Source organism: Toxorhynchites rutilus, chromosome 2 (assembly GCF_029784135.1).
Source record: "Toxorhynchites rutilus septentrionalis strain SRP chromosome 2, ASM2978413v1, whole genome shotgun sequence".
NCBI lineage: Eukaryota > Metazoa > Arthropoda > Insecta > Diptera > Culicidae > Toxorhynchites > Toxorhynchites rutilus.
This window is the reverse complement of record NC_073745.1, coordinates 250,469,539-250,490,459: the sequence shown is the minus strand read 5'-3', so window position 1 is coordinate 250,490,459 and position 20,921 is coordinate 250,469,539. Positions and strand designations below refer to the sequence as shown.

General features: G+C 39.3%; 1 protein-coding gene across 1 annotated transcript in view; it reads left to right on the top strand.

Annotated features, from left to right (window-relative positions):
- Nucleotides 1-203: 203 nt before the first annotated feature.
- Nucleotides 204-20,921, top strand: part of LOC129766805 (uncharacterized) — a 57,827-nt gene continuing 37,109 nt past the window's right edge. The window contains exons 1-2 of the mRNA XM_055767400.1: nucleotides 204-3,513; nucleotides 18,241-18,432. Coding sequence (XP_055623375.1) covers nucleotides 204-3,513; nucleotides 18,241-18,432 — 3,502 coding nt within the window. The remainder of the gene's footprint in view (nucleotides 3,514-18,240; nucleotides 18,433-20,921) is intronic.

The window sequence follows — 20,921 nt, the reverse complement described above, 5'->3', positions numbered from 1 at the left end:
ATTACGAGCACGCTTGGAGAATATTGACCGAGCGTTATGAAAACAAACGTATTATAGTGGAGACGCACATTCGCGGTCTTTTAACACTGCCGAAAATGGAAACCGAATCCCATACAGAACTTCGACACCTTCTAGACAAATGCAATAATCATGTCTAGAGTCTCGAATATTTGAAGCAAGAATTGATTGGTGTATCGGAACTAATGGTTATTTATCTCCTGACGTCAGCATTGGACAAAGCCACCCGCAAGCAGTGGGAACAGACGATGAAGCCGGGGGAATTGCCGAACTACAACTTAACAATTAGTTTCCTAAAATCCCAGTGCCAAGTGTTAGAAAGGTGCGAAAATGCTCATTATCCTTCGTATCCGAAGAAGACAATAACTACCACTAAAGGAGTGAGTCATCGATCCTATGCAGCTACGTCAATTCAGGAGCCACCTACCGCCAAATGCGATTTTTGTAGTGAACAGCATCGTAACTTCCAGTGCAACAAACTTAACGCCATGTCCGCATCGGAGAAGATCGAAAAGGTTTGTTCTGCGGGCGTGTGTTTCAACTGCCTGCGGAAAGGTCACAGATCCAAGGAGTGTCCATCACCAAGGAGCTGTCGCAAATGCCAGAGACGTCATCATACACAGCTGCACGAAGACGAAGTAACGTCGAACGTGAATTACAACTCTAAAAGTGAAACTTGCACATTGAAGATAACTCTTGTCGACGAAGATTTAACAACGAAGCAGTCAAATGAAACAAACGTGCTCAGCACTTGTTCCTGCAACCACGCCAGAACAACGAAAACAGTATTGCTTCTCACCGCTGTCGTTCTGGTTATGGACAAAGATAAACAACCGCATCAATGCCGCGTCTTGCTTGATAGTGGGTCTCAGGTCAATTTCCTGACCGAACGGATGGCCAACATACTTGGCATTCCGAAACAACGAGCCAGTGTACAGATCTCTGGAATTAATAACCTCAGAACCATCGCACGAGATAAAGTGGAAGTAGATTTCCAATCGAGATGCAGCGAATACCGCGCCAGACTGGAATGCTTAGTGACGCCGGAAATAACCGGAAAGATCCCATCTGTATTGGTAAACGTCGAAGAATGGAACATTCCGACTAACATCATGCTTGCAGATCCGAACTTCTTCAAACCTGAACAAATCGACATGCTTATAGGAATGGAGCTTTTTTTCAATCTGTTGAAGCCTGATCACATCACTAATGACGAAAACATCCCCGATTTACGAGACTCGCATCTGGGATGGCTGGTCACAGGAACTGTGAGCAGCAACGTAAATACCCTATATTCGCAAGTGGCATCAGTCGAATCGATTGAGGAATCGATGCAGAAATTTTGGCAGGTCGAAGAATTAGCAGATACTACTACATTTTCATCCAAAGAACAACGCTGCGAAGAACATTTCGTATCCACACATTCCCGTGACGTTAGCGGAAGGTTTGTAGTGAGACTTCCGCTCAAAGAAAATGCAGCCGAACTGGAAAGTTGCCGAGCTTTGGCATTAAAGCGATTTTTCATGCTAGAGAGCCGATTTCTTCGAAACCCAGAACTGAAGATGCAGTATGTGGATTTTATTCGCGAATATCGACTACTCAATCATTGTCGACAAGTGGACGAATCGAAGGACAACCCGTTGCTGAAGTCATACTATATGCCTCATCATGCAGTACTCCGACCCGATAACTCTAGTACCAAATGTAGAGTTGTTTTTGATGCCAGTGCCAAACCATCACCAACAAGCGTGTCTCTCAACGATGCACTCCTAGTCGGACCGGTCGTCCAGAACGAGTTGTTCGCAATAATGTTGCGGTTCCGGAAACATCGGTACGTATTCACCGCAGATATATCAAAAATGTATCGACAGATTCAAGTGCATCCCGATGATGCCCGCTACCAACGGATATTTTGGCGCGAGAACTCAACTGACTGCCTTCAAGTTCTGGAATTAACAACCATAACCTATGGCACCGCATCCGCGCCATTCCAAGCAACTAGGAGTTTGGTCCAGCTGGCGCGAGACGAACGCGAGAAATTTACTGTCGCTGCTGATATCATACTAAAGGACACATACGTAGATGATCTGCTTTCCGGATCCGAAACAATTGAAGGAGCCATCGATGCATTTCACCAGTTGAAGGCGATGCTGGAAACTGCTGGATTTCCGATTCACAAATGGTGCTCAAACTCGTCAATAATGTTGGGACAAATACCGTTGGGAGAGCAAGAAACACCGAAGCCCATCGAAGAACGAAAGGTAAACAATGCAGTCAAAATTCTCGGCCTACTATGGGAGCCAACTTCTGACGAATTTCTCCTTGCTGGTAAAATGACATCCGATTTCCGTCCACCTGCTACAAAACGAAAAATATATTCTGAGGTGGCCAAGCTGTTCGATCCTTTAGGCTTGTTTTCACCGACGATAGTTCAAGCCAAACTACTAGTCCAGCAACTTTGGCGGCACAATTTGGACTGGGACGAACCGATCAATGATGAAATGAGTGAAAGATGGAACGAGCTAAGACAAGGATTACCTCAACTGATGGAGATAAAAATTCCTCGCCAAGTGACCTTCTCCGAAGCAGCCTGTTACGAAATTCACGGATTTGCCGATGCTTCCAACGCTGCATATGGAGCTTGCCTATACATCCGAAGTTTGTATCCTGGGGGTTTAGCTAAATCGCGATTATTATGTAGTAAATCGAAAGTTGCACCGCTCCACGCTCTGACAATTCCACGCAAGGAATTATGCGCCGCTCTGTTGCTAAGTCGCCTCGTTAAAAAGGTAATTGCCGTACTAGACATTGACATTAAGCGCGTTATCCTATGGTCCGACAGCCAAATTGTCCTGGCTTGGTTGAGAAAACATTCCGATCGTCTAGAGATTTTCGTACGGAATCGAGTTGCTGAAATCCTCAATAACACGGATGAATTTAAGTGGAGTTACGTTCGTTCAGAAGAAAACCCTGCTGATGTTGTTTCGCGAGGCCAGGCACCAATTATGCTAATGAAGAACGAGTTATGGTGGAACGGTCCCCAATTTCTAGCCCAACCTATCATCGAAACTGAGCCCACATTGGAGATTCCTGACGACGACTTACCAGAGTTAAAATCCATCTGCCCTATAATATCTGCCGCAATAATCGAACAGCAGCTGCCGGTTTTCAGAAAATACAGCTGTTTTAGGAAACTTCAACGAGTTATTGCTTGGATGTTACGGTTCAAGAATAACGCACGCAGAAACGGCGAACGGATTCTATCTACACATTTAACCGTCAAAGAACTTCGACAGTCTATGCTGGTGATAGTACGTGTGATCCAGCAAGTGGAACTAGCCGACGAAATTAATCGTTTGGAGTCGCAGCAACAATGCAAACGCTTAAGTTCTCTCAACCCTTTTTACATCGAAGGAGTGCTACGAGTCGGTGGAAGACTAAAGCATTCCAAGCTTCCTGAAATATCAAAGCATCAGATTATCTTACCCAACACAGGTTCGGTTACGAAACTGCTTATATGGACTATGCATCAGGAGTTACTCCATATAGGAATAGCTGGATTGATATCAGCAATCAGACAACGCTTTTGGTTATTGAATGCCCGATCAACTGTGCGACAAGTCATCCGGTCCTGCATAAAGTGCTTCCGAACAAGGCCAATTGGATTCTCTCAGCTAATGGGTGAGTTACCTAGACAACGAGTCACACCGTCTCCTCCATTTTCCATTACGGGTGTGGATTACGCCGGGCCCATCAATGTCAAGCAAGGCTCACATCGACCAAAGATAATAAAAGCATATATCGCTGTTTTTGTTTGCATGGCAACAAAAGCTGTGCACATAGAATTGGTTTCAAACATGACGACGGAAGCTTTCATCGCAGCACTACAACGTTTTATCAGTCGGAGAGGGATGGTCGCTGAAATACACTCCGACAATGGAACTAATTTTATTGGTGCAAACCGCGAGCTTCAACAATTATACAAAGTTTTCCAAAATCAACAAGGAATCGATCGTCTGAAAGAGTTTTGTCACTCAAAGGAAATGGAATGGCATTTTATTCCTCCGGATGCACCCGAATTTGGTGGCTTGTGGGAAGCGGCCGTAAAGAGCACCAAAACCCATTTAAAACGAGTTATTGGCAATATGACTTTGACTTTCGAAGAGATGTCTACAATCCTGTGTGAGATCGAAGCTATACTTTATTCTCGCCCGCTATTTGCTATATCGAACGATCCGACCGACCCAGAAGTGATTACTCCAGGTCATTTTCTCACTGGTCGTCCTCTCATCGCTGTGCCCGAACCAACATTTAGTGAGAATGTGAAAATCAATCGTCTACGCCGTTGGCAACACATCCAACTCATGCGTCATCATTTTTGGACAGCGTGGTCCAGAGATTATTTAGCCACTCTTCAGCCCCGCAAAAAAATTGGAACACCATCGACAACGTGAAACCTGGTATGATTGTTCTATTACACGAAAGAAACAGTCCAGCGCTGCAATGGAAACTTGCTCGTGTGACAAAGGTATTTGCAGGCGCGGACAACCTGGTTCGTGTCGTAGATATTCTTTGTGACGGAAAAACTTATCGACGTTCAGTATCAAAATTATCCGTGCTACCAATCGAAGAGAACGAACACCTACTCGAGCTGGAGAAACGTGGAATCTGATCATCTCGCCCGGGGGAGTATGTTCCGTTCCCACGGAAGAAAAATCAATATCATTTGCCACGCTTCCCAGAAACCACCAACGAAGCATAGAAAAAACAACAACGCACTTCGCGCTCGCTATAAAAGCGAGGAGCGCTGCCCGAGAATCATCAGTGTTTTACCGACCACCGCGACGACAACATCAGGAGGAAAGCCCTAGCAGCAGCAGAAAATAACTAGCAGCAGCAGAAGAACAAAAAGCAGCAGCAGCAGCAGAACCACATATAGAAGAAGTGTAGAAGGAGAAAGAAATATATAAAAGAGTTATAAAGTTTTCGCCATCTTTTCCTCTACATTTCAAATTACAAAAGAGTTTATAGATCAGCCTTTTTTAAGGCTTTCCGATCACACCCGAACACGAACACGAACACGAACCCGGATCCGAACACCAACAGCCGACGAGAGCTCCAACCGTTCAACCGACAGGTTCCGAGCTTGGAGGATCCCGAAAAGTACAGTCCACCTTGCGGTCTTTGTTCCCAGACTGAACATTACTGATGGGTCCACTATAAACGAGTCCACAGGATTTGGAGTGTTCAACGAATTTTTTAGCACCTCACACAGTCTTCAGAATCCTTGCTCAGTGTATATTGCTGAATTGGCAGCAATTCATTGGGCGCTGGACAGCGTCGCCTCACGACCTGTTGAACACTATTACATTGTAACGGATAGTCTTAGCTCTGTCGAAGCTATCCGTTCAGTGAGGCCGGAAAAGCACTCAACGTACTTCCTTGAGAGAATACGAGAAATTTTGAGTGCTTTATCCAGACACTGTTATGTCATTACCTTTATCTGGGTCCCTTCACATTGCTCCATTCCGGGTAATGAGAGGGCTGACTCATTAGCAAAGGTAGGTGCAATTGAAGGCGATATTTATCAGCGTCAAATCGTCTCCAATGAATTTTATTCTTTAGTCCGCAAAAATACCATCGCTAACTGGCAACGCAAATGGAATGAAGATGAATTGGGCCGGTGGTTTCACTCGATTATCCCTAAGGTTAGCCTCAAACCGTGGTTCAAAAGTCTAGACTTGAGTCGGGACTTTATTCGCACCTTCCCCGACTCATGTCCAATCACTGTTCGTTAGATGCACTACTCTTTCGTTTCAATCTTGCCAGCAGCAATCTCTGCGTTTGTGGCCAAGGTTATCACGACATCGAGCACATTGTTTGGTCGTGCGAGCTGTATCTGGTCGCCAGATCGAATTTAGAAAACTCCCTTCGGGCCCGAGGAAGACAGCCCAATGTGCCGGTGAGAGATGTGTGGCTCGGTTAGACCTTGATTACATGTCCCATATATATGTTTTCCTTAAAGCTATAGATCTTCGTGTGTGATTGTCCCTATATCCTTATACCCTCCTTTCCTTCCTTTGCGGGTAATTCGTCCCCTTGCTATAAATAGTATAATAAGTTGAAATGTAAATACACTATAGATATACGAATAGATTTAACAAATGAGTGTTCATCAACATTGTTACAATTTCCTTATATCCCATCCTTCTCCTAAAAATATGTCACCCTCCTAAACTCGAGTACACCGCGAGTAATCGGTTTTCCACCTTACTAACCATAGATGTAAGAAAATTGTTTATATATATAGTTTTAAAATTATATTTAAGAATTCGGCTCCTTTAAACTTAAGTAACTGAGCCTGTAAAAATAAACGAATTAATAAAAAGAAAAAAAATTGTTATAATTTGATATATCGATAATCTGAATCAGTCTAGTGGTTCAAAAGTTATGAATTTTTAAAAAAGGTGTTTTTGGAAAAAAAGGAGAAAAAATTATTTTTCGGACCACCACTCTAATGAAGAAATGAAAAAAAATAAGGGTCATATATTTTGCGATAAAGAACAGAACTACGACAATCTGAGAACCACTACATCGATTTGGCATGGAATGGCTGTATTTAGAAACGACTTCATCAGTACCGAATTAAGCAAATAATCACAATTATCATCAACGGTGAAGCCTTCGGCAACATTCGTTTTGAAATTGAACAGAACAAAAAAACAGAATCCAATTCCCCTGAACCATCATCGGAGAGCCACATGAGCTATCACAAACATTCATCATAACAACCGATACAAAGCAGAGAGCAGATAACAGTGTAAATCAATTCCAGGCTCTTGTTAGGATTTTGTCCGGAAAAATTCGGGAGCATCCCCCGAATGTGAATATTCGAATGAGCCGGTGACGATGAAAGCAAACAAACAAACATCACCGTGAATCACACAGCCCCTTGGATTCGTCGGACATTGCCTGTGGCAAATGGGCAGCAGTACACAAGGACAACTCTCGGTTGATGTTTCGAATCGTTTATGGGCGTGAACACAGACGTGAAACACGAAGATGGATATAAGCAAAATGAGAGTCCTAATGAAATGAAAATGATGTACCATTAACCTATATTTTCGGCGATTGTTTGCGATAAACTGGAGCTGCATTATGGTCTGTGTTGTCTGTGAAGGAGATGGGCTATAAATCATGTCCCTTTCGGTACAAATCATTTATTCAGACCATGAGCGACCAACTGTTACAATATCCGAGGCAGATCCACTCCATTTGGGAAACATTCGAAACAGAAGTGCTTGCGGCGGAGTTCATCAGAAACATACTTAGCCCGTAGTTTACGACGATGCAAACAAACGATCCATGTGGGACTTGTTCGGAATCGGTCTCCTAATTACGGTTGTTGCAAACAATGGGTGTGGAAATATCGTGGGTTGAGAAAGATTAACTGTCTGATACGTTTTTCACAGCTCAATTCAGCATTCTTTTAAATTGAACATCTAAAAAAAGCTAACAAGCCTTGAACCTTGAATGTCATGAGCATATATCACACGACACACTTTCGTCGTCATCAATTCCCCGATGATTTCACCGTGTTTGCAAACACGATCTACCAAAAAACATCCATTTCACAGATAAACAAGGGTTTTCCTGAGATGTATTCCCCCAACGGAACCGATTCCATCGCTTATCGTGCATCGAAGAGCTTCTGACGTGAAGGCCAAGGCAAGATGTGGGAAGAAGATTAAACAATGTGGAAAACAACCGATCTCATTAAAACATAACCGATGTTATTTGTTTGGTGAAGTCAAACAAAGTGTTCCGTTGAAATGAGCTATAGTTTTTCTATTTCGGGAGCGCTTGCTCACATTCGTTTCAAACGTCGATTGTTGTGTCATGTAAAATGCCATAACAGTCACGTAGATTTTCCATGCCAATCCAGCTCGAATGATATCAATTTATAATCATATTACGAGTCACTTTCACCCAATTCCCAGTTGACATTATTAAAGCAACAACGTTTGCTCGCAACAACTCCACCTGGGGATCCTTTCTTCAACACATCGTTCGATTCCCAGAGGGAATGTGAGCTTCACGTGCGCTTGAAAGTTCATTAGAAGCATTTTTCTTGCCCTTCTCCAAGTATCATATCATGTAATTGATTCAAGCATACCCGGATTCCCTCTTTCACCATGGTCTTGGATACGCTGGATATCGCCATCGTCTGCACGCCTTTTTCCCGATACCTCTTAAAGTGCGCATTGAGCGACGATGATATTGCTCTCTTCGGTCGGGGCGACACCAGGATATGGATAAATACTTGTGGGGGAGAATAATAAGGTCGAGCACCGTTTAAGATTAGAAGTGTGGTGCTATTTTCCATGAGTCAGCGGTTGGGCGAATATCGGCGCTTCTGGTAGAGACACCATGAAGGAGTGTTTCTTGTGGATATCGCAAACAGGGAAAAACGAGCCATATGGTTGAGACGCCGCAATTGCTGGGATTGCATCTGATCCCTGCTCCATGAGAGCGCACAAGAAATGTCGTTCACGTGGATTCAAATCAGAGACAATACACATATTTTTGTATTCTTCTGATAAATTTACTGAAATTTACTTCAGATAAATTTACTTCAGAAGTTGATAGAGGATCATATTCGATAAAAAAAATTCTATACCTATGATAGTATCTTAACTATGGCAGAGTTATTGAAATTTTTATAGACATATTTCATGAAGTTATGCGCCGTAGAACCAAGTTTTAGATCTAGTTTGAATAGAAAAAAAATATAACGTTATCTGAATAAACACTATGCATATAATTTTAAAGCTTAAACTCTCAAGTTTTGGAATATTTCACGAACAAAATTTTATCTTGGTGTGTGTAGATGTAGTGGACAAAAATATCGGAAAGAAATAAAAAACGTTGTCTTTCTGTTTTTACAAAGATTTTGTGGTCCAACACAATTCTTTGTCAACTAGTTCAATAGAAAATCCAATTATTTTATCAAGAAGTTATCATTTGATTTCTAAAACATTCTTGTAGAACTTTTCAATACAGTGTTATTTTTGTTTGAATGAAAATTTCTCCTTCGTCTTTGATGATTAATTGTTCAAAAAAAAAAAAAAATTAAATAAATAAATAATGATCGCATCGCAAATCGCAAGGAAGTTCTGAAAACTCCAATGAATTCTATAAAAGAATAATATGTTACATTGAGGAAAAAAAAAGTTATTCAAATTTTCTGCATCGATTTAAAAAAAATCTTACCAGCGAATATTGTATACTGATGCCAAAAAATTGTGACTCTATACAGGGTGGCGCAAAAGTCACGCAACGCTCTCTGAAGGAACAAAAATAACGATTGCGCTGCAACTACCAAGCGTGTTTGTTCCTAAGCGGTTTAGTTGTTGACTTTGTATCGTTTTTTATTCGAGGATAAAGATATTGTATCGCGAGGCATTTTTTTATACGAAATTTTTTTTGTGCAAGTCAATTGCGTGACATATGCGCCACCCTATAAAAAATTGATTACAGGGAAACTTCGATATAACGTACCCTCGTTATAACGTACCCTCGATATAACGTCACTCGATATAACGTACATTTTACCAGAGCTGCAATCCATCACCGTCAATGTCACCAAAAAGGTGACCATAGTCACTCAATTCCTCTCACGGCACGTGAGATCCAAATATTCAGTAGTGATACTCACTCTTTTGTTTCTGACACCTAACCAAATGACGGTTGGTTCCAATGCCTCTCACTGCCGATCGCTCTGTTTACAACTTTACGTTACGAGAGCGGTGGTTGTGGCGTATGATGGTAGTAGAAATGTGAGTGATCAGACAGTTCCAATCATTTTTGACAATCGCGACGGTTGTTTAGATCAAGAAGGTGGAGTTAACAGGTGGCTCGTAATTTACACTATTTAGAAAAGACGTATGAGGAATGGCAAGACGAAAGGTTTGGATTTGTTTATGTTATTACTTACGTTGGTATGGTTACATTTGATCTCGTCGAAGGTATTTGAAGCAGTATAATAAATAAACAGTTGTCGTTGAAAATAGTTGCGGGCTTCCGCCAGCTGGCTCGGCTAATGTGATATGATTTATTCAGGGAATGCTTTGATCGTGGTACCGACATGGTGCATAATTTGCAGCTTTGTTTTTTGTGCTGATTCATAACGGCAATCAACTGTGCCGACGAAACTGTAGCCAATGTTTAGTGTTGTTTGGATACCATGTATGTAAATAAATTCAAACTTACGGGATACGTCCGAACGGCAATTCTGATATTACGTTTTACCTTCCACTTCACTTTCCTTGGTTTAGATTTGTTTGTTGAAGTAGAAGTTGTTGTTTTAAGAGATGTCAAAATTTTTCGTTTATTCGATTATCGATTAATCGTGGGGCCATTTTTAAATATTCGATTCATTCGAACAATTGTCTTTCAGTATTCGAGTATTTATTTCTTGCAGTTAAAATGAACAAACATTTATAATAAAAAAGATTATAGTGTCATAATTTTAAAAGTTGTATTAAAATAAACCATTATTTGAATGTAATGGTATTTAAGTATATTGATAAATTTACCATTTCATAATTATTTGCGGATCATGAAAATGGTCCGATTGAAAACCGACAAGGCGTTTTTTTTTTATTTAGAGTTAAGCCTTACCAGAACTATTGAAGTTTAGTTAATAAACGTTAGATGAACACAAAAATTTCATTTTTTTATAAAACGAAAGAAAATTGCGATCTCAAAGAATCGCTCAAAAATCATCCACTTCCATTGAGGCTTTATTGAGAAACTTCTTATACAGTGTTACAAACTGCGCCACGAACACGTCCAGAAGGAATATATGTTTACTTCCTTGCTGCATCCAGTGTTCATAATGCCCGGCAAAATTCAATGTTTGCGTCTTCAGACTCATATCGCAATTTTTAACCAGATACGGTACCAATCCACAGATTATAACATTCGATAGAACGCCTTGAAATAGCAGCTCGTATAGCCATTCGCTCACCCCCTCCAGCTTCTGTGGACTTTGTTCGAGGACAATCTGATTGGCGGTTTCTCGATGGAATATTTGCTAGTCAATTTCCGGTACTTCTTAGTTGACCGTGAACGGTTACTGTTGTACCTTGCAAGCTTCCAGCATGAGAATAGCGTAATTCTTTTCTCCGAAGGAATGTGCTGAAATGCAAATAGTGTTGTTACATTCAAGAAACAAACAAATGACAATATTACATTCAAAATTTTAAAAATATCCTCCTAAGATAGAGCCGGCCTCCTTATTCCCAAGCAACGACTTCTCACCGCGGGAATAACCCGCCAAGTAGAATTGGCGCACAAAAGCAATCTGCACCTAGACACATACTTTTCAATGGTTCTTCTCAGCGCATCCTGGGTATCTTTGGTCAGCTAATCCACCACGGACAAGACATATTCACTCTACCCGCCGGGATCAATTTGATTGATCAAATCCGACACGACCACCCTGTCATAACCGATGAATTCAACTCGATGTGGTAATTACTGTTCGAGGGCGTTGTGAAGTTTATTATTTCATTGCGTAGCCGTTCCACGCCCGGTTGGTAAAGTTTCCACAGCAGATACATGATGTGAGTTTTTTTACTGGCCCGGAAGGACCGTATAACATGAGATGCGGGAAGTCTCCCTGGGAGCGAAGATTAATCAGATGCGCAACTTGCGCTTTGTGGTAGTCAAGTTTGAACAGCAGGCGCGATCGGTAGCGGTCAACTCAGAGAGCCATTGTACACAAAAATATTTGATGTATAATACAAAAATACTTGGTGGATTGTTGTTTTCGTGTTGACCTTTGTCAGAGTAAATGCATCACCTCCAGAGATGCCAGATTCTGAAATGTTGATGAAATCTGAGATGCAGATACTTTTGTAACCGCGAGAATAGCAAAGTAATGTTTGAAAAAAGTGGTTTTAAGCGCAGGGAATCAAGTCATAAAGAGAAGAAATACCATATCCCTACAGTCTGCAACTGAAAATATAAGTTTGCAACAGGATAGACAGGATATTAAATATCAGTAAAATTGCGAACATGTCTGCAGATTTAGTATCCTTGCAATGATGAGAAACAAATTTGGTAAAAAAATCGAAGTCGAACGGGTTACAAAATGCATCATTTTGCTAATTTCAAACCCGATCGGGAGCCGGAATAGAGGGGATACGCAAGGCGTGTTATTCCACAAACTAAGTACTAATACAAATGACACGTGTATTACTACGTAGAGTCGGCGAAGTGCCGCTAAAAACGTTAAGGCCATCTGAAAAGTTGAAAAGAAAATACATGCCTGGAAACACAATATTCTTCAAATTGTATTTAAAATGAAACTGTATATTCAGATCTGGCATCCCTAGTCACGAAGAACGAACACAAAGAGGCGAATGTTGTGAATATCGCCAAACACCAAACCATCAGCTAGACTTTTGAGTGTCGCACTATTCTGACATTTCAGCGACAGGACACTCACCAAGGAGCTCGGATTTCTACTGTCAAGTAGAAGTTCACCATGCGTTAGTGTTGTGATAATACTCTTCTCACACTATTGGACTGACTATGGGATGGTCACCAAAGATAATCGTAGTACAAATTTTGTTGATTATCTTTGTGTGAGTACCATCACTTGATTCTCACGACAAATCGCAGCTCTGGTTGCAATCATAACTAGATTAAATTCCGAGGGGGCGTCAGCTTATATACTGATTTGTGTGATTTCAATAGCCTGATTTCAAAGCAATTTTTGAGCTATTGAAACAAGTTTTCGAATCAATAATTAACAAGCACAAAACTCTTGGACATTTTATTTTTCGATAGAAGTGATTATCATACGTTCAAAACCTTGCACTACAAGGCTCTCGTTTTCGAAACTTACACTCCGGTACAGAAATGAAATACGTAGTCCTTTGTCAAAATGACTCTAAAACACCGGAAAAAGCATGAAATTTCACAACACGACCGGGAATGATAGCGTTACTAAATATCCATGGGTGCGCGAAGCTAATGTTAGAGTGGGAAAATCTTAGCCATATGCAGGGTTGCCACATTTAATTCTGTATAATTTTCTGAAAAAATCTGTATATCTGTATTTTCAGCCAAAAAAATCTGTATAAAAAATCTGTATCCGAAATTTGAGGGAAAACAATGAAAATAAAGGTTTATTTTCACTTTTAACTTATTTTTTTTTATTTATGGGTTGTTAAGGTCGTGTCAATACAACAAAATAAATCATAAAAAAGTTTTTCGTTTTTGAATTGTATGATGTTTTTACATGATTTTGTTGAACTTCGTCTTCAAATTTTCCTTCAACTTCTTCCTTGAGCTCCTCCTTAAGCCGATACATAGTTAGTATTACTCTCGTGTCGCGTCTTGTGAGTGGTGACAATTGTCCTTACGTTAGCAAAAACTAGAATTAGGTAATACATAGCTTTTACAATAGAGTACATAATTGTGGGAGCCAACCGATTTACGGACTTTGTTTTGTAGGCACTGTAAAGCAAACATATTCGCTCAAAACATGTTAACATGTTGATGAATGTCATCAAAAATGTCTTACGAACGACTTTAGCAATGGATACAAAAATTTCCCATCACACCTTTTGGCATCTAACAGCTGGGACAAAGTTATATCCACTCAACTCACTCAATTTATGCCCCATAAGATTCGACTTGAGTAGCCTGAATTCGTTATCCAAGCCTTGTTTTTTACCTGTTTCATTAAGGCATCATTAAGGCATTAAGGCATTAAGGCATAGTAGCTTGACGAAATTTTGAGGGTTCTTCTGTTTCACCAGTTCAATATAGAAGTCACGAAAAAATCGATGAGTTGTAGAACAAAATTTAGGAACAGTATAATCGGTTTAGTCATAAGATCGTTTAAATGAGTCAATATACGATTGACGGATTGATTATGGTCAAGATGACAATTTACTTAACTAAAATAACTGGAAAGTTCGAAACTACACTGTCAAGGAAACCTTCATTCTATAGTAGATGATTCTGCGTATTCGTTTTTGTGAAAAAGTTCAAGAGCTTTTTTAAAAATTCGATTAGTTCAAAAACGGCTTGCGGGGCAAAAGTGCGCAGTGGCTGTGGTGCGAAAGTTCGCACCAGAGTTTTGCTCTGAAAAAAATTGTTTTGTTTTCAACCACATTTTTAGCGGGACCCACATGAAGGAAACTGATTCGAAGAAATGCACTCCAGATATGCTCAAATGGCCCAACAGAGGCTTTGGGAGGGATTCATGAAGCGTCGGATTGCGGCAGACCTCGATATTTCTAAATCAGCTTTGAGGAAGAGGCTCATATCAGAAAGTGATTTAAGATTCGAATCTTCTTTTATTGACATTTCTACTTCTGCTGGATGTGTCAGCGAGCACCTATGGTGGTTCAGATAGGTATTTACGAGTGAGCAGTCTGAGGATCTGGCGGACCACTGCAGGGCACTGGACAAAGCTTTCTATGGTATGACTCTCAAAGAGTTACGGCTTCTGGTGTTTGATTTTGCGGAAGCCAACAACCTACAGCACGAATTCTACCAAGTTGCAAAACAGGCAGGAAAAGATTTTGATTTTCATGATGAACCATCGTCTGTCTCTTCGAACCCCACAACAGTACAACGAAGCATCAGCGCTCCAAGGCAAAGCATCGGAATCCTCAGAACCGAAATCCAAGATGAGAAATAAAAATAAACAATTGCTTAAAAATAATTCGAAATCAATTTCAAATGAAAAATGTTCTTATTTTCACCATGCATTCAAATCAATAACGGTTATGTTTCGTTTATGTTTATGTTTTTACAATAAACTTCAAATGAATATTGTTTTTTCCAACAATGAGTCTCAAATAAATCAAGTGATGGTAACTATGTATTTATAAACTTGATCTATATAAATAAAAATGACATTATATACCGCGAGTATAGATTACGTAAATAAAAATAATTTCTAATTTCCGAAGTTCGCCGGGTCAGCTAGTTTGTTAATAAAAACGAATTCTGTTCCAAATGTTGGGCATTTTCGTATAACTTCTCACTCCCCAAAATTTACACGTAGTATATTCGATCATAACATCCACTCTTCTCACCCATAAAAAACCATAGAACACACCCCTCCTGCCTACTGGACGGTGCCTACACTCTCTAGTAATGATGCTTCTCCCGCTTCTGATGATAAAGCATTGATTTTTGGTATAAGTTATCTTAGAAGTTCAATTCAATAAGTGCGCACCTTTGCCCCAACTATGGGGCAAAGGTGCGCGTTTGTCTTTTTGTATTAAAATAGGTATTTGCCCAATTACAAACACAATTCGAGAAATGATTGTACTACGTTTCGAAGGTAATACATATAGTTACAATTTGGTAAGCAAACGGAATTTTATTTGCTTTTATTTCAAGAGTTATTGGACAACAACAGTTAGGTGCGCACCTTTACCCCGCATTACTCTATGGATGAAATAAAGAAAAAAAACTCATCAGTGTAATATTAGATAATTATCACTATCGAAAACAATTATCAATTCACCAGAAAAAAATGTTACTTTTTCACAGAGAAAACATATTTGAAATAGAAAAGGCAATTTTCTTTTATAATTTTTACTTTCTGAGTGTTTATTCAACCCATTTCCATTGTCACTTCAAACCCACATTAACACGATGCTAAATGCCTCAATGCGAATTTTAATTGGATTAACAGCACCGATATGTCAATTTTTCACTTTTTTGAATATTCCTTCACTTTTTCAATTTTTCTCGTCGTATAAACATTCCTTGAGTGAAAATGAACACAACAAAGCAGACAGCTTAAACCAAACGACCCGTTCTCGAGCGGGAACACACCTTGGTTTTTATTTATGAAAATTGAAATAAATCATATATCAAGTCATTTTTAACACAACTGGTACCATATACAATTTTACACTTACACTTGTGCTAAATTTTTTACAATACATGATCGGTCATTGATATGAAATTTCAATGGCAACCAACATTAAAGTTCCAAATTTAAATTCCATTTGCTAAGATTAATCGTATCACTCACCTTACTTGCAATACAAAAATGCCCCCGACTTGCATATATTTGCAATGCTGATTTCCCCCGGGCAGCTTGGTTTTGATGTCTCTGTTAGGGACCCGCCGTATGTGTCGTCAATTTCGACCAATCAGAAGTGGGTATTTTCGTTAGGATAGGGGTTGAGATTTTTCAATTGTTCGATAGTTAGTTTCATGATATATATTATTTTCTCCAATATAAAAAAATTCGATTGACGCAAAAAGGGCCTGGCCGGGTAAGGGAGTAAAAAGTGCCCCCAAACCAAATCACTAGCTGTATGGAAAATATTGTAAAGGATATTAAATAAGAAATTTTGGCGGTTTATTTGAACCCCTATGTGGTTTGACGTAGGATCTATAGTGAAAAACGTACTTTTTCGTTTTTTTCACGCCATCCTCAAAAGATCCGAGATAAAAACATGAAAAAAAAACTGAATGTGCATCTTACTACGGTGTATCAAGAAAAATTATCAAAAAAAAAATTTCATCAAAAATTTTAGTACCAAAAAAAATATTGAAATTTTGAATTTTTTTCTTTGAGATTTAGAGATTCAGTACTACTCTAATTCATATTTAAATGTGTTTCTACGGCTTTTCTAGATATGTGTGATTTTTTTCAGATTTTTATCAGTGTTGCGCGGTATCAAAAATTTTTTTTTTATTTCCAAAGAGTGGTTAGGTAAGGGAGTAAAAAGTGCCCTCAAACCAAATCACTAGCTGTATGGCAAATATTGTAAAGGATATTAAATAAGAAATTTTGGTGATTTATTCGAACCCCTATGTGGTTTGACGTAGGATCTATAGTGGAAAACGTACTTTTTCGTTTATTTCACGCCATCCTCAATAGATCCGAGATAAAAATTTGAAAAAAATACTGAATGTACATCTTACCACGCTGTATCAAGAAAATTTATCAAAAAAAATTTCATCAAAAATTTTAGTACTAAAAAAATATTTAAATTCTGAAATTTTTTTTTTTGGGATTTAGAGATTCAGTACTACTCTAATTCATATTTAAATGTGCTCTTACGGCTTTTCTAGATTGATAAATATCTTCAAACTGTTTTTTTTAAATATCTAGAAATTAAAAAAAAAAATTAAAGAAATACACAGTACAAAAAAATGATATAGATTTTCTGGCATTTCGAAATTTTGAAAAAAAAAATATAACTTTGAGACCCACTCCTGCTCAAATTTTTATTTAAATGCATTCGTATCTGTCTTTTTTCTACATGTGGCGTAATTTTTCCTGAATTTTTAAGAGCATTGTGTGACAAGATAATTTTCTTCAAGATAATTTTCTTCATCGTCTGCATTATTATTTTCATTTTTTTGAAATCGATTATTTTATTGTATTCGTGGTTTTCAATTGAAAGATTAAAATAAAATAACAAATCGGATTTGTGGTCTCAAAGTTATATTTTTTTTCAAAATTTCTAAATGCCAGAAAATCTATAACTTTTTTTTGTACTGTGTATTATTTTTTTATTATTTTATTTTTATTATTAGATATTTGAACAAAAAAAAAAAACAGCTTGAAGATATTTATCAATCTAGAAAAGCCGTAAGAGCATTTAAATATGAATTAGAGTAGTACTGAATCTCTAAATCCCAAAAAAAAATGTTTCAAAATTTCAATATTTTTTTAGTACTAAAATTTTTGATGAAATTTTTTTTGATAATTTGTAATGATTCTGTGAGAGCATAATCGGTGACGTGATAATTAACACGTCACTTGCTTGGACTGTTGTATCCTGTCGCTAGGAACACAATCCACGAGGATAACGAGGAAGTAATCATGACGGTGATGGTAAGCTGAATCCCACTGTTCTCGATCCATTTCCTTATCCTTTTATTCCCTAAAACCAAACTTCACAGTCCTATCCCTACATCAGCTGTCATTTGTGAAATGGCTCTCCTCGGCGAAAGCCCTAAACAACAGCCATGACGTGCGAAGAGTCCTGATGGTGGATACGCGACGAGTGACGAGTTCTTCTGGATTGAGCCGTGAGCGAGTCAACACGTTAATCGACATCCTCATTTGATTAGTTTGTCGAAATTTGCCTTCTCCATTGTAGTTCCGCGAGTGGAAGTGGTGTACTAAGTAGAGGCTTCCGTTGATCGCCGCAGTCAAACGAGCCAACCGGAAGGGGTCGTGGGTGGACCGCGAGGATAACCGCCAAGGAGTCATCGAGTCCCCACAAGTGGAAGCAGCTTCCTTCAAGACGTATCCTGAACCGACGGGAGCGGTTGGTGGAGGTACGCCTGAACCTGATTGTGACCTGAATCAGCGTCCTCACCGAGCGTGCGAGGAGCGATTAGGTACAATTAGTTCCTGTACTTGACGGGTGAACGTTGTGTCACCGTGAAATTCTCGCTTTTCGTTGCAGACCCGCCCTGCCCTCATAGCTCTACCGACAACGCGAGCTGCTTTCGAATAAGAGAGATAGAACGAACAAAAGAAATCCGCGTGTGTACACGCGAACAATTAGTTTACTGAATTAAATATTATTATATCAATTGAAAATACACTGAATTCAAACACGATTTACATCTGCCGAATAAATCCAGTTACAATTTTTTTTGATACACCGTAGTAAGATGCACATTCAGTATTTTTTTCAAATTTTTATCTCGGATCTTTTGAGGATGGCGTGAAATAATCGAAAAAGTACGTTTTCACTATAGATCGTACGTCAAACCACATAGGGGTTCAAAAAAACCACCAAAATTTCTTATTTAATATCCTTTACAATATTTGCCATACAGCTAGTGATTTGGTTTGGGGGCACTTTTTACTCCCTTACCCGGCCAGGCCCTTTCATCAATACATCATGAAATTACTGAGCAATAAGCGTTTGAAATTGGACAATTTTCACGATGTGTTCGATTTTCGATTTTCAATTTGTACCCCAATATGTTCCCGAAAGACGTAATCCTACGCCAAAAACTAAAAAGGTATTTCAAAAATTTCGATGCATTCTAAAATAATATTCCAAGTGGTAAACAAGTGGATTGCATAATATAATTGCATAGTTCTACGTCAAAAATGCGGTCCTAGATACAACCCCTTATATTTTTTTTTACTTCGACATCGTTTACTTTTTGTAAATTGTGTGAGTTATACATGTGAACGAGAAAATAATCTGTTCTTATTGAGTCGAAACGTTATCACGCCCTGCTGGAATGGGGCGATATCACATCAACCACTGAAGAACAAACAGTAACACGAGAATCTGCGTGTATAGAACCACTCTGATGCTCACTATCCGATACCATCATCACCGCCCGTGAAGGGATGAAAAGTTCAGAGAAAAACCTATGGCAAAAAAGTGAGTGAAAAATCATCAATTTATGTTTAAACTCAACAGCTACAGTGTTTGGCTGTTGAATAGAAGCACTCGTTGACAACATTGGTTGAAACATTGGATCCGTCTATCCTACCTCGTATGTTGGAGAGAAAAATGAGTGAACCCAACTGATTTATACCTTCCTGAAAAGAGAAACCTTTTAGTATGGACATTTTGAACAGTGTTTCGAAACACGCACACGAGATCAACGAACCTTGAAACGCAGCATCGCCGAGATTCAAGGGGACCCGGAGACAATTTGACACTGATTTTTTTTCTATGCGCGAGGCGGCTGGAAGGTAGATAAATGCATGTGGAACGCTCGTATCGCGCCCAACGGACGAGTGTTAAGCTCGCCTGTCCGAGTTGATTTTTATCCGCAAGTTTCTGCAGTCATGTGCAAAAAAAAGCTCGTTTGTAGGTTGTCCTGACTCTGGCGATAAACTGTTTAGCGGTTTCGGTGCGATATTTGCCTGCACGGGCAGTGAGCGTGAACTAGTGCTGGGATTTTATATCGCTAGAAACTCCGAGTTCTGATGCCATCGGCATTCCAAACTACGGTTCGGTCCCGGTAGTATAGCCGGTCGGAACGAACGGCTATAGTCAAAGCGTGAATCTAGCGAACGTTTCAGTTTTGGTCACACGTGCGGCGGCAGCCAGTGAAAATCAATGGGAGTGAAAGATATTTTAACCAGCGCGATGGTAGGGTTCAGAGCCAAATTTAAATTCGTGGTCGGTCGGTAAATTGTGAAATTGCAATTATTGTAGTATCTTGTATAACAATGTGTAAAAAACTGAAGTCAAGGGCATATTACCCATTCCGTGACAACGTTTGGACACACTAAAACAGTTTTTTTCTCGTTTTTATGTATACATCACACGATTCTAAATAGTAATCGATGTCAAAGTTAAATTGAAAAAAAATCCTCCAAGAATTTTCAGTTGGAGAATATTTTACAGTAGAATTCGTTCGTTTCCAGCCAAATACTTCTGTGACGTGACAACACCTGTCTTTCAGCGGTTTCCGACCTTTGAAGATGAATGTTGTATTTTCAGTTCCGTAATTTTAACAATTATAAATTTCAACAATAATTTTGGTCTATGATTTGTCCACAAAAGATGAATGTAGATTCCTGTTTCTCAAAACCAACAACTTTGCAAAAATTGGCATGCATTTTGTGACGTGACCACACGCTCTGTGTTAAAAAACAGTGTTCACAAAGCGTGATCACACAATCAATAAGTTGTATTGAATAAAAATTTCACCGTATTGTAGCAAGCTATATACTATTTTTTAATGTTTATATTACTCTGAATATTTCTCACTTTCGTCTGAGATTTCCTCTTCCGCTTCCAAAAGTCCATCCTATAGGAGAAGGTTGTCCTAACGCGACCCGTGGTTCTGAACCTACCCTCCTTTGTATCTCAGGGATGGTGCTTCCTACCGAATTTTCAGTAGTG